The sequence below is a fragment of the Lissotriton helveticus genome, chromosome 10, assembly GCF_964261635.1.
Source record: "Lissotriton helveticus chromosome 10, aLisHel1.1, whole genome shotgun sequence".
Classification (NCBI taxonomy): domain Eukaryota; kingdom Metazoa; phylum Chordata; class Amphibia; order Caudata; family Salamandridae; genus Lissotriton; species Lissotriton helveticus.
Genome location: NC_136071.1, coordinates 494866892 through 494881636, shown reverse-complemented (window position 1 = coordinate 494881636; position 14745 = coordinate 494866892). Strand labels below are relative to the sequence as shown.

The window sequence follows — 14745 nt, the reverse complement described above, 5'->3', positions numbered from 1 at the left end:
CATCCATTCTCTGCCAAATCATTCACAGTATCGATCCTGCAAACATCCTCAGTCTCTGAAGCGACCAAAAGGTTTTCTATGTACTGAACCAGAACTGAGCTCTGGGGCATCACCAACCCTTCAAGATTCTTTTTCAAAATCTGATTAAAGATAGAGGAACTTTCGGTATACCCTTGAGAGATACGACACCATGTTAACACACGGTCTTCCATCCTAAATGCAAAAGAAATTGGCTGTCTTCATGTAGTGGTATGGAGAAAAATGCCTCACATAAATCTACGACTGTAAACCATTCTGCTTCACATGGTATCTGAAAAAATATGGATTCCGTACCACAGGACAACATGGAATCATGATTTCATTAACCGGGCGCAAATCCTGCACTATTCTGTACTTGCCACTAGGCTTCTGCAGTCCCATAATAGGTGAGTTGCAGGGACTTCCTCTTATCTCCTTGAGAATGCCTTGTGCAATCATAGACTTGATTACAGGTCTTATTCGAGACGCAGTTTCTGGAGTCAATTTATACTGCGGAGTTCGTGGAAATTCAGCATTTGGTTTGACCTGTACCTTAACAGATTCAACCCCTCGAATTAACCCTATCTCCTCTCCCGTGAAGTCCCACACTATCGGTGAAACTGAGTCCCTCAAATCATCTGGTAACGCCTCTGTCATGAGAACCACGAACATATCTGCACAAAAGTTCATATTGGCCATTTTAAAATCTGCATCGTCATCACAGGTTTGCAGTTCCACACCCCTTGGAGTATAAGATATGGCACAATTTAGCTTACACAAAAGGTCTCATCCCAACAGACAGTCCGGGCTTGAATTACACAAAACAAATTGATGTCTGTCTCGGAATGTTCCTATTCTCACAGGTAACTCTTCTGTCAATGGGTTAGTCATTCGCTGATTGGCAACTCCCACCACTTGAATTGATTGTCCTGAAAGGGATAAATTTGGAACCACTTCTGTCCTTACTGTGAGGCGCACAGCTCCAGTGTCTAACAAGAAGGTAACAGGATGGCTATTAACCTCTGCATCTACAAATGGTCCATTCTGATCTACTTACAGGGCTGCACCCAAAGTGCCTTCCTCTTGCACCCCCCTCTGACACTGATGAGGATCTTGAGATTGGTCAAACCTGTCTTTTATTTCAAAATAGGGTATCTGTTGGTACACTTGATTATTCGTTGGTATTCTTGGAGGCTGAGGTATCTGCATCTGCGGCTCATATCCTCCCCCATACATGGACCTAGGTCTAGTCACGATATTTAAAGGTTCGGACATCAGTCCCTTTCCTCATTCTGCATTTGATTTGCCGGATTTAATCGACACTCGCGCTTCCAATGCTTGATTTTGTGACAATAATGACAAGCAGTGACCTTCTTTTGATTCACCGCCCATTCACCTCCTGTACTTGCATCCATTTCCCTTCCTGTTCCCTGTCCAGGTTGGGCTACCATATTTTGACCCATTCCTCTGACACTTCCTCTTCCTCGACTCATCGCTCCTCCAACCCCTTACATCAGATCAGGCCTTTCGGCATTCCTCAACTGCACCAACATCAACTTGTCTTTCATTTTCTTTTGTGCCAACTCCACCTGATCACTGCAGTATTTTGCATAACACAGTATTTCGTGCACCAAGTTATTCTGCCAACATATCAAGTGTTGCTGTATCATCAAACTAATATCAGATTTCAATCCCAACACAAACTTTGAGACAGACTGTGCCATATCTTTCTGCTCAGTTGGTGTCCAATACACTAAGCTGTTTAAAAGCTATTAAAAGTCTCTCATAATAGTCACGTACCGATTACTCTTGAGTAGTACGATCGATTTTAAGCCAATCAAAAGTCGGAGGAGCAATTTTGGATTGTAGCCATGTAATCACTTGCTCATATTTCTTCATTACCTCAGGTGAAGGACCGTGATTCACAGGATCCCTAGTTGGTTCTGCATTGAGCCAATCAATTGCAACTTTACATGCTGCACACAAATCCGCTGGGACCACTATATCAAACAAAGTATGCAAATCAATTCATAACACCTTCGAGATCTTGACAAATCGGTCCATTTGTTTATACCACTCAGCAGGTTTCTCCCTCAGCCGAGGAAAATCGTTTGTGAATGCTGCAAATCACCCCTGCTCCAGCGCACATGTACATACCCCTTATTTTGTTCTTCTCTCAGAGGGAAATTTCCTACTTGTCCCGTCCCTCCACCAGGAGGCGGAGTATCCATGTCACTTTCTTGGCACTTTTCTTTTTGGACCAGCCCTCTACCCATTTGTCTAATTCCCTTCACGCTCGCATCCCTATCACCAATTCTCTAATTTGTGCCTAAAATCCAATTGTTCGTTTCTCTTCCAAATCCTTATCAGTATAATTGAATCTGTAAATTCCCTGCATCATTTTAGTCTTTGTCAAATCCACCTCATTCCTTCATGCCAACTGTGGCAATGCTTCATGAGCTCGCTTAGCCCTTCTAGTAACATCTTTAGCTACAAATAGAAACTCGCTTGGATCATATATTTCAATCCTGTCCAATGACAGATTCCCTTCAATCACTTCATCCATTTCTGCTTTTAATTTCACCACATCTAACAATGGTGCCTTCATTGCAACTTGTAACCCCTTCTGACCTCTTTCACTTTCCGAGTACTCCCTGTCACAACTTTGTGTTCTTCTTTGACTCCCACTCTCCTCCATTTTCAAAAGTGAGTGACTTTCTCTCTCACAACTTCGACTTCTCCAATGGTTACCTTCACCCAAATTCTGTGTTTCAAACAGTACCCTAGGGGCTTCTCGTCTCATCTTCATCTCCTCTGTCCCCCTCACCGGTGGAACCCACATGCTTATGTCTGACCTAGAATTTGCCAGAGATCCTGGTCATCTTGGTTCCGACCCACTGTCCATTCTCGGCGGATCAGCCGTAGCTGGCAGTGGAGTGCTAGCTTCCACTGGTATCTGAGCCATACCCGTTCCACTCACTGTAAGATTTCCTCCAGATATAGTCTCTTCCCCTTCTTTTGCTTGCTTTCACTTGTTCTCTCTCAGGGGTTATATATCAAAACACAGGTCCAATAGTAATTGGTACCGTAAAAGCTTCTTGTAACCGCATGTTACATTCAGTTTCTCCTGACCCAGGGTCTGCGTATCCTGCCCCTCCAGATCCTTCTGCAATTCTCGATCCCACTGAAATCCTCCATCTTATTCCTGTTGTCTGATCCTCTGAACCCATTCGTCCCAACCCTAAAGTTTCCTCTGGCTGCTGTGTCCTCTCTCCGTCTCCAACCTAGAGTCACAAGGTGAAGGACGTTCTGCTAGCAATTTATCAAGGAAACTGTCATCTCTATCACTTTCCTCTTCTGTCTTACTCTTTCCTCCAGACCCTCCTTCTAGCAACCGAAATGGATACAATTGTTCTCCCTCTATGGTGTCTACTCTCCATCTCTTCAACTGTGCACCCCCCTGGCATCTTGATATGCCTTCATTGCTTTCTTCATTCTCCCCTGTGAAGCTTCTCTTTGCTATTGCTGCTCTCATCCATGCATCTAATGCCTCAAATTGTGTTGGTCTGGGCGGAGGTTTCAGAGAAGACATCACTCCCCCAGCCCATAACGAGGGAAAGCCAATTCCCCCTCTTTCTCTGTGATTATATGCAAATTTTGAAGCCACACTATAGCATGGAGTCCTACATTTGTTGCCATATAATGTGCCGGGGTATCCTCTGGCGGAGCTTCTTCTCCTACCAGAGTCACCACCGCCGTGTTGCCTCCACACAAATATCGGAACACCTTAAAACATCTCATTGTTAAAATCTATTATTTTCAACACAAGTTTCACTAATCAATTTTGTACGAACTTCCACCAATCCCAACAAGGCGTTACACCAACTGCCCTATCACAGCGCGGCGCACACTGACGTCACTGATCCCTCTTTGCAGAGGCTCACCCTCCTTTACAATTTCACCACATCCACTTGCTCACACATTCATACTAACAAGTAACTGTATATCTAAAAGCTATTAAACCAAGTAACTGCTCCCAACGCAGTCACAATAACTTACAGTTACATAAAACATGTAATCGTCCATTAAAAGATCGATAGAACACCCTTACAAGAACATTCATCCGCAGTGACCTCCGACCTGCATCAGTCACTAAATTGCCTTAGTCAACGTCCGGTATCTGAGGCTTTCTACCCACGACGTACTCCTGCATTCACACAAAGTTCCCTGTCACAAGTGAATCGACGATATCGCTTCACGACATCAACAGTATTGATCAGACAATTACAAATACGAACTATCACCGAATCTTGGACTTCTCTTGAGTCCGCTCAACCAAAACTTCCTGAGCCGCATGTGTCCGGACCTGTAAACCGATAAACCCACACTCACTCAACTTGCATCCCAACCTCGCAAGACATCATACAATTAATTTGTCACTGCAATCTAACACCCCACACAATTTCATACTCACGTTACCACTTTTTCCGCTGCACCATCAACATCCGCCGACCTCCATTAATCTTCGCCGTTGTCTACTCCGTATCCAAAGCTCTATTGTTCTTCCGGTCCTACTCGTAATTTCCCTTCTTCTCCCCTCATTTCTAGAGGCGACCATCCTCTGCTATCATTTGGTGACGCTAAATTTGCTCCTTACCTTCCCTACTAAGTTCAAGGCAGATGGTCTTTTATTGCCTGCTAAAAAGTGTGGAGGGGAGAAAATTATACTTTCAATTAGACATGCTTTAAAGTACCACAGACTCCGAATTCCAGTTTTGTGGACCTATTATAAGGCCAAAAATAATTGAATATATAAACACACCTCAATATCAGAGTACATAGGTACATAAAAATCAATACAGAGCTGAGTCTACGTATATAATTCATTCGGCATAAGAGGCATAATCTGATGAACTCCAAAATCTAAATTCAACAAAGGATAGAAGCTGAATCTAATTCTCTTTTCATTTGAGAGAAAAACAAAAGTATCTTTCCCTACTCTGCTCTAAATGAGAGTCCTGCCTATTTCTCCAGTGTCCTATCCCAAAGGTGTCAGTACGTGTTGACTTCCTAAGAAGTACTCACGTCAAATGGGTTGAATAGCTTAAAGCTATGGAGCTCGCTCTAAGATGCTCCTTCTCCTCCGAAATAAGTAGAAGTCCTATCAATCTGTACCTGCGCATCATACAAAAAGACAATGTTCAACCCACAATACGTCATTCATGGACACCCTCCTTCAGTAAGTTTCCACAGAAGCCTTTAATTAAAAATGATTCTCTTCCAGTGGCCTTGGTTCCCAGATAGGCCAGACACGAAAGGCCTCCCTTTTCCCCTTCCAGACTTCTTCAAAGGCAATCCTAGTATCTCCTTAAATCTAAGAATAATGAGGTCGAATTCCGGCACCTGCAGTAGGATGAGAACATACTGTATTCAAGCACAAAAAGGATTCTTTTAATTATAATTCTTGAGCAACCAAGGTGAAACGAAACTCAAAACAACCTATAGTTTGGGCCTACAATTCAGTCAACTTAAACTGAATACAAATTACATTACACAAGTATAATTTCATCCTGCACATTACACATACAGGAATTATAAGTTTATTTAATACATACAAAGGCCTACTTATATGTGCACACTACATTTCGATGCTAACATAACTCGAATAAATGCATCTTAATAATTGTGAAACGCTGCAAACGATAAAAACACATGTGAGTACGTTTAAACCATGAGTATAGTGCACCCATACAATTTAGAGTGCTATAAGCGCCCTATCAATACTTAAGAAAGAACTGCACACAAACAATGTGTAGAAAAATGTAATCAAGCTCTGGGCTTATCTACACATTTAACTTGAATTAAAACTGGTTGTGTGGTCTGCATAGATGCACAGTTTTTTTCTCCATTACGTGTTCACCACCTCTTTCTCTGTGATGTCTTTTTTCCACTTCGGGCCCAGCACACTTTTTACTTCTATCAGTAGCCAATTTAGTGAAATCAAGATGGGGGGGTGGAATTTGTTCAGATAAATACATTTATAGCTGCGAGGTGGAGGGCTGATTTAGGGTAGGTAAGAGTTTATTTATGTATTTTTTTACAGGGTTTCATATAGCGCAAATTTGACCCGAATCGGGTACCAGTTACATTACATGAGGACATATTCATTTTTGTTAGGCATGGGGAGATTAAGTGATTTTCCCAGAATCATAGGATGATCAGCGTTTTTGCCAAGACTCACACCCAGTTCCCCCGGATTCGAGGTCGACCATCCAAGCCGTTAGGCCAACTCCTCTCCCCAAGCTATGTATTCCAGCTAATGGAGCATTTCCATAGTCTAAACTTGAGGACAAGAAATTGAATCACTTGTTCTCAGGAGGGAGATATTTCACTTCATGTAGGAGTTTGATTCGAGCTTGTACTCCTTTGGCTAAGACATTTAAGTGGGTTTGGAGATGCAAGCTTATGTCAATTTAAAAAACTTCATGAATTTGTTCTGTCAACAATGGAAGGTTTTACAAAAATTGGAAAGACAGAATGCACTCCTTCCCTTTTTAATTCAAAAGTTATCTAACTCAGTGGAAAAATTACTCATTGTGATTGCGTGCGAACATAATGCGGTCTGCCCCAGCAATCGCAATTTCAGAAAAGATTGTCCAGAAGGGTGCGATAATACGCACCCATATGTCGCACTGCGGATTAAGGAATGTATCCTAGCCAGCAACAACTTCATTATTCCTTTTAGTTGTAATACCCATTTTTTCACAGTAAACAAATCTGTAATCCAATACTTTATCAAAAGTTCATCCATATTTTCAGCATCACTGTGATAGCAGCGAAATTCCAGCATGATTCATTTAAAATTTTCACATATCTCCTGCATGCCTTCCAGGCCTTCAACAGCGACACGTTGATAAGAATCATTGGAAACTCGTTTAGCTCAAAAGATGTTTCTTTTCTTTTCATCCAATGCATTTCAGGCCGCAGGGGCCCTTCGTCAGGGGTCACTAAAATGGATAATAAAAGGACTTCTCAACGTTTTGTACAATGCAAACTCTCTACAGTGAAAGAAAATGATGTCCCTGGTGTAGCATGAGCCCACATCTTTAAACCCCACTGCAGTTTAATCCTAACGCAAATCTCCACCCTCCCACATTATTTCCTTGCCCTAACCAAAAAGTAAATAGTACGCGGTAAATGCAACATGTGGAAGCAAATTAGTGAACATATTAAACCGCAAGCCTTGCTCACATACCCTTTAAATGCATAGCCCTCCGTAATTCAAAACCACAAATACATTCACCCACTGCACTGATATTAATAATAACCATCCCCCCAACAAAATGTGCTACGAGATATAAGCAGATTAATCACCTTAAAAAACCACGAATGGCAGTCTCATCGTAACGTTCAGCTCCCATTAACACTGTCAACATTCGGTCTGAATAAAACCATTCGACCGCGCTTTTAACCTAGTGCTCTATGGTATACAGGTGTGGTTTTACTCGATGTCCCAAAACATTCACGTTTCAAATCTTTAAAGAGACAGTCCCGAAATGTTACTGAAAATGAAGCCCAAAAGCAATTGCACCCTTGCTACACGAAAAAACAACCACCAAACCCTGCTTTTGAGTTATTAAATGACAATACAACCGTCCCACTTTAAACCATGAAATGAAACAATAGAATGGTGCATTAAATACAGTAAAGCATAAATCCAGATGCACAAAAATAATACGGCTCCAAATAATACAGCTCATGATAAAACACCCAAATTTTTGCAAAAACGTTCATGCCCCTTGCAACAGAGTCCGTTGAGTCCGTCCGTTATGTTCACAATATCCATACATGAGCATCACTGATGTTGTTCATATTATCGCGCTGCCTTCAGAGTGATGAATGTTTCCTCTATACTTTAATTGATAGTCTTCGATGATTTAAGCACGGGGTGCAAACTGACGTAGGGACCATTACTCATTGTGATTGCGTGCGAACATAGGGGCCGATTAGGATGGCGGTTTTTCCGCATCCTCCGGGCCGGCGGAAGTGTCCGCCGGCCTGGAGGATGCGGAAAAACCGCTGCGGAGCCTCCAAAGACCCACCGCCAAATTAGGATGGCTGGTGGGTCTGGAATTCCGTCCGCCGCTTTTCCGCCGCGGTCGGCTTCCGACCGTGGCGGAAAAGCTATGACATGGCAGGCGGTGTCTATGAGACACCGTCCGCCATATTAGGATGTTCGTGAATACATGCTTTTCCACGGCGGCTTTTCCGCCATGGAAAAGCATACGGACATTCACTTTGGGGGCCCGTTGCGGGCCCCCTGGGTGAATGGGGGGTGGGGGGTGCACATGGGGGGTACCTATGGTACCCCCCTGCATTTGCGTGCACAAAGCAGCAGGCACCGTGCGGTGCCGGCCGCTTTGTGCATGTAAATGTAAAACATGCTTTTTTAACATTGCGGCGGGTGCAGCTTGAAGCTGCACCCGCCGCAATGTTAAATATAGAGGATGTGACCGCCACCCTGGCGGTCACATCCTAATCAGCACGGAGGGAACGCCGCAGCCCCTGCGGACGTTCCCTCCTCCTCAAGGGTGGCGGACGGACGCAAGTCCGTCCGCCATCCTAATCGGCCCCATAATGCGGTCTGCCCGAGCAATCGCAATTTCAGAAAAGATTGTCCAGAAGGGTGCGAAAATACGCACCCATATGTCGCACTGCGGATTCAGGAATGTATCCTAGCCAGCAACAACTTCATTATTCCTTTTAGTTGTAGTACTCATAAATACAGATGTTTAATTACAATGAGAAATAACAATTGGTTATTGTTTTATTGTGATTTGTAGTGACCCCTGATGAAGGGCGCCTGAGCCCGAAATGCATAGGGTGAATGAATAAACACTGCCTTTTTTAATGAACCCTGCATCAATCATGTTCTTACGAGAGGTCCGGAGTGGCACAGTTTGAACAGAAGAAATCTGGTAAAATAGCATTGAAAACCGTGTGTGAAGTATAACAGACGATGTTTAAGTAAAGAGAGGAGTAAAAGATTGCGATAAATGGATTACATGGATTATTGAGAAGAAAAAATTACATCCACAATGGCACAAGCTTGCAGTGCGTTTGGTTGGGGCGAGATGACGCCCCATTTTGAAATGTTGTTGACCCGGGTGTTGCTGGGGCATGACACCATAGCAGTCTGCACGCAGTCTGAGAAAAGTTGGACACATTTGATTAGCAGGACAAACAGGTGTGCATCCTATTTTCATAATTTTCATAGGGCGAAAGGAAGAGCAGAAAGGAAAGGAAGAGAGGAAGAGATGAGAGAGAGAGAGAGGGGAGGTTGTGTGGGGTGAAGGAAGGTAATGGAAATGAAAGGAATAGAGAAAAAAATGAAATGGACGGAAAAAGAGAAGATTAAAAGGGGGAAAGGAATTGGAATTTCAAGTCAGTTTGAAGTTTGGTTCAAGTTCAGTTTGGTTTTCAGGGAAGGGTTATGGAATTTCAAGTCAGTTTCAAGTTAGTTTTCAGTTTGATTTTAAATTCAGCTTTCAGTTTTGTTTATTCACTCACCTTGCCCCTTTATTCCGCCCCACCCCTCTCTGCCCCCTTCCTTTTCGGAGCCTGCTCCCCCTCTCCCTGCCCCGAGCTCCAGCCGCCAGCTGTGGTCCTCTCCTCCCCGAGCTCAATGCTGCAGTTGCCTGGTTACAAGCCTCTTATACCAAGGACACGTCACAATGTTGGCTTTTCGACCTGTCATCATACATCACAACTTTGTGGGTGATACCATGTGTTTTAAGATTAACGGGGCAGCAGGCATAGCACGGGTATTGCGGAATTTGTTAAGTAAACCCAACTATTTAATGACAAAAGCTCCTGCGATGAACCTGGAAGAAGATCCCCTCCTACCCGACACACTTCCTAAAAGGTGGTCTCTCCTTTCCTCTCTACAGTACTGCGGGGACGGCCTCCCCCCTGCATTTGCCCTGCGCCTCGTGACATCACAGTGATGTTACATCATAAGCGTTCCATTCAGAGGATTCTGCTTCTGGTGCCCTGCGATGGCACGCGCCTTACAAGTCAATATAAAATGCAGGTTTTTTTCTAAGTCTTCATTTAAAATAAATGTTTTGTTTTACCCTAGCCCGCATTCTCATCACTTGCTCAAACAGCGCTCCGTCATTGTACCAATTAAATGATTTTTACTGGGCCACATCGCCGTCCCCAAGAGGGGAGAGGATGTTGTTTAACGGCTAGAGCGGCTTGGGGCGAGGTTTCAGTCTAGCAGGAGGCTCAAACGTCCTGTGATTTTGGGCAAATCTCCCCGTGCCTTAATAGCGAATATGTTCCTCTGTCATGTGACTGGTGCTCAAGTAAAGCGCTCGGATACCTTCGGGTCGATTTAGCGTTATAATAAAACTGCAACAACAACAAAATCTCCCTGTCTGCCCTGCTCCTTTCTCCCTTCGAGTACGGTCCAGTAATCCCACTCCTTCTTGTGTTACGACAGCTGTGTTTACACTGTGGAGAAATTACGTTTTCAATTGTATTAATTGTTCGAAGAATACTTACATTGTGAACCCAAGTTCCTCTATCTGACCAAATCAAAATTCGGAAAGCTTGCAAGCAGAGTGGACACTGCTGTTAGACAGGCTGTGAAAACAAGGCCTGTACTAGTACTGGTTCCTTAAAGGAAAATGTATCTCGAATCTCGTAGCTTACTCCACTGTTACAGGGTGAGATGGGAGTCAAGCTCGAATCTGAAATATTAAAGTTGAGTACAATCGAGGTTTCCAGTCCTACGGGCCTCCAGCTTGGCTGTCTGAGGTGACGTTTTTACCGACTGAAGCAGCGTTTAGAGGGGAGACTCTGACATGAGAAGAAACGGATGTATGACGTTACAACGCATACTTTTACCACGCCTACCATTACCACGCAATTTTTACAACGCAGAATCCATTACAATGAAGTACCATTACCACGCATGTTCTTTATTCATCTTTATTTCGGCCATATAGCCATAAAAGATATACAACAACAGTGAAACAAGTGCAACCATGATAAAATCCACAATAGTAACAAAACAAAACAGGACATGCTATACACTATAAAATCATCCTGTAAGTTAAAACTGCCAGAGTTACATATTTAAAAAAGTTTGGGGTTAAATCAGGGCCTGAGATTTCAGAATGCGAGTGCGGGTATGCCAGACATTGGTGAGGAATTTTGCCAATGCAAACACGGTTAAACTCGAGACATCGGTTTTCAGGATTCTATACATTGGCAGGTACTCCCTACAACCAAAGTTCTTGATTAGTGGTAGGAGCCAGTACTTCCTAGCTTTCGTATAGGATGGACAAAACAGGGCCACATGTAAATCACTCTCCTCCACATAGGAGCATGCCGGACACTGCTTAGAAGAGGACGGGGTTGTCCAGGAACTGGTGAAAGATCGGAAGGGCAATGTTCCATATCTCCATTGGAGAAACAGTTTCCTGGCCAACATGGGGGACATGGCGTCCAAAACCCTTTCCAGCCTATATGAGTCCTTGCTCAACATGAATATAGATGTTAATGATCCCTCCCGCTGACCGTCCATGGCCGATGATAGTTTCTGGTCGTGGTAGATCTTGACCAAAGTTCTGCGTGGAATGTTTAATGAAGCATTTGCAGGGTCGGACCAGAGATCAGGAAGCCCCAGTGTTGTGCATGATTGTTGAATGTATTTTACCCAGGGGATTTGTGAAGCTTTAGGATGAATTAGAAGCTCACTCAATTCCGCCCTATAAGCAGATAGATCTTCACTACTCCACAGTCTTCGCCAGAAGACTATGGGTCTGAGACCTATTTCATCAGCTATTGGTCTCAGTCCCAGATCCAGCCTCACAGGAAGGAGCGGGGTGCTGGGCGGAAGGGCAACGATCTGTCTAATGAAATTGTTCTCAGTTACCGACAGACTGCGAGTTGGTGTGTGTCCCCACAATTCCGCCCCATACATAGTGGCGCCCCTAGCCTGTGCTTTATAAATCTGTATTAGCGGTCCCAGAGGCCGATATGTCGAACTCTTCATCAACCGCACAATGCCCCCAGTGGACTGCACTAATTTAAGGTTAGCTCTAGTCTGATGTGGCCCCCATGACATGGTCTGATTCAAGGTTACACCTAGATATTCAAAGGTGGAGACTCTCTCTAACCTTGACGCTCCCAATAGTGGGTTCGGGCGCAATTTCTGACTAGGATTCAAGACCATAAATTTAGTTTTTGTGGCGTTAATTTCTAGGCCCCTATCTGTACAAAAGGCCACAAAAGAGTCAAGAATCCGCTGAATCCCCATTGGGGTTTTGGACAGGAGCAGGGTGTCATCTGCAAACATAATTGCAGGCACCCTGCTGCCGTTCAATTTTGGGGCATCGGTATTTTCAGTACCATTCAGGTGGGCGATTACCCCGTTGACAAAGAGGCAGAACAGGGTCGGTGCGAGCACACAGCCCTGCCTGACCCCCCTGTCAACGGGGAATCTATCCATCAATGCCCCTGACTTTCCACACCTCACTCGGGCATAATTATTGTGGTGTAATCTCCGTAAGATTAATAAAATGTCCGCGGGTACACCCATCTCTGAGAGGACGCTCCAAAGTTTACCTCTGGGCACCAAATCGAAGGCGGCCCTCAGATCCACAAATATTGTGTATAAGCTGCCGCCATCGAATATCGCTGCCCTCCAATAGATCATATTTAATCTAAAAACCTGGTCCACTGTTGAAACCTCCTTTCTGAATCCTGCCTGGTAGGGGCTAAGGACTCCTGTTTCCTCCTCCCACTCCTGCAGTCGGTTCAGCAGTACCCTTCCGAGCAACTTCTGAGGCACATCAATTAGGCTGATTGGCCTATAGTTGGCTGGGAGCAGGGGCGAGCCCTTCTTATATATGGGGACCACCTCTGCCCCCAGCCAAGTACTTGGAACCTCCATGCCGCTCAAAACTCCGTTAAACAGAACAGCAAGGTAGGGGGCCCATACGTCGGGTTCCTGCTTAAACAAGTCCCCAGGTAGGCCGTCCAATCCCGGCGCCTTGCCCGATGTCAGACCTGCTATTGCTGCCCTAACCTCTCCCACTGTTATTGGTTCCCCCTCATATACTGCCTGGTCACCCCCAACATCGTTCGGGGTTTCTCCCAACTCAGAACTATAAAGGGATTGGAAGTGAATCTGCCATACCCCTGGAGCGATATTAGGCTCAATAGCTGAGTGGAGATTCCCCGACCCCCCATTCACTACTCTCCAGAACATCCTGTGGTCTCCTTTCACAAGGGAATTATTTATCTCCTCCCATTGGTTCTCCTCCCATTCTTTTTTAGCATGGACCAGGAGTTTTTTATATACCCGTCTACTTTCTCTTACCTTCTCACCTCCTTGACCCTCCTTAATATTTTTAAGGAGTTCTTCCTTTGCCTTTTTACAGGCTTTGTTGTACCAAGAGGATTTTTGTGCCTCCCCCCTCTTTGAGTTTTGTGCATTGCTAAATAGGATTGGGGCGGCACCCTTTATGAGGTCCTCGTGTGCCTGATGTAGTTTGCCCAGTGCCTCTTTATTGCCCACCCCACAGTCTAATTCTCCTACTCTCTCTAGGATAGGGATTACTCCTGCATACAACTTCGGAAGCTTCTCCCGACTAGAGGCTATGTTTTCCCACCTGATTCTCCTTCTGTTGTTAGCCAGTAGAAGATCAGGTTTGTTTCCCTCATTCGTAGTTGCAGGGGTTGGGAGGCCAGGGTGGATAAGATCAAGTTCTAAAGCATTGTGATCACTATCTGACCTTTCAGTCACCCTAAAATCCTTGATGGTGGGCCAATTCACCATCTGGACCAAGACGTAATCCAGTCGAGATTCTCTTCCTACTCTATTGTAGGTGGTTCTACTGGGTGCGTCTGAGTTGGTACGCCCATTACAGGCTCTAATTCCGAATTTTAGGGTAAGGGCTGTGATCTGCAAAGCTACGGGGGTCCATGCCTTTGGGGGAGGGGCTTCTACGGGAGGTACCAACCACCTAGTCTCCTCTTCTGACGGAAATCCATCTAGAAGGCCTGGCAGCGGCTCGAAATGAGAGTTAAAGTCCCCCCCCACTATGTAAGGTAGATCTCCTGATATTTCAGCTAGATAAGCTGAAAGTTCATCAATGGTGGGTGACTCCCTAGCAACTCCCATTGGCCTAGAATAGATGTTAATCAGGACAAGTTTTGCTTGATTCGGCCAGGACAATAGGACCACAAGAATATCATCAGATGGCACCGATAAGCGTTGGGCCTCACACCCTAAGTGAGATGCCACCCACGTAGTTAGTCCTCCAGAAGGGCGACCCTTGCCCTCCCACCTAGCCGGGATAAAGAATGACTGATATCCCTGGTGTGTGTGTTCCTCCCTTGCCCAGGTCTCCTGGAACATACAAACATCCCCAGACTCAATATATGTTGTCCAGTCTGGGGTGATTAATTTATTGGCAAGCCCTGCCACATTCCACCAGATAAGTCTCAAATGCTCAGTAGTAGTAGAAGTTGCAGAAAGAGAGGAATCCGGGAGAGCAACCCCAGATGCCCCCGCAGCTGCTCCACCGGAGACGTTGTCAGCTGTAAGTCCAACTACCTCAGTAACAGCCCATCGGTCAGAATCCGGGGTCACATAGCTAAGGGCTGAGTTTGAAGACAGTCAATCAACCCCGTCCATCCCCCCCAGAC

General features: G+C 44.8%; 1 protein-coding gene across 1 annotated transcript; it reads right to left on the bottom strand.

Annotated features, from left to right (window-relative positions):
* Positions 1–3074: 3074 nt before the first annotated feature.
* LOC144784041 (uncharacterized) lies at positions 3075–14218 on the bottom strand. The gene is made up of 3 exons (XM_078662742.1): positions 12973–14218; positions 11903–12912; positions 3075–3302 (listed from the first exon to the last, which is right to left on the bottom strand). Exons 1-3 carry the CDS (start codon positions 14216–14218, stop codon positions 3075–3077), a joined length of 2484 nt encoding a protein of 827 aa, XP_078518868.1.
* Between the last annotated feature and the right edge of the window lie 527 nt (positions 14219–14745).

Coding starts and splice junctions, on each gene's coding strand:
- LOC144784041 (XM_078662742.1), bottom strand. CDS start 14,218: ATGGGAGTTGCTAGGGAGTCACCCACCATTGATGAACTTTCAGCTTAT. Junction 12,913..12,972: donor GAGCGGCATGGAGGTTCCAA/GTACTTGGCTGG, acceptor CCCTGCTCCCAG/CCAACTATAGGCCAATCAGC. Junction 3,303..11,902: donor CCAGCACCCCGCTCCTTCCT/GTGAGGCTGGAT, acceptor TTGTGACTCTAG/GTTGGAGACGGAGAGAGGAC.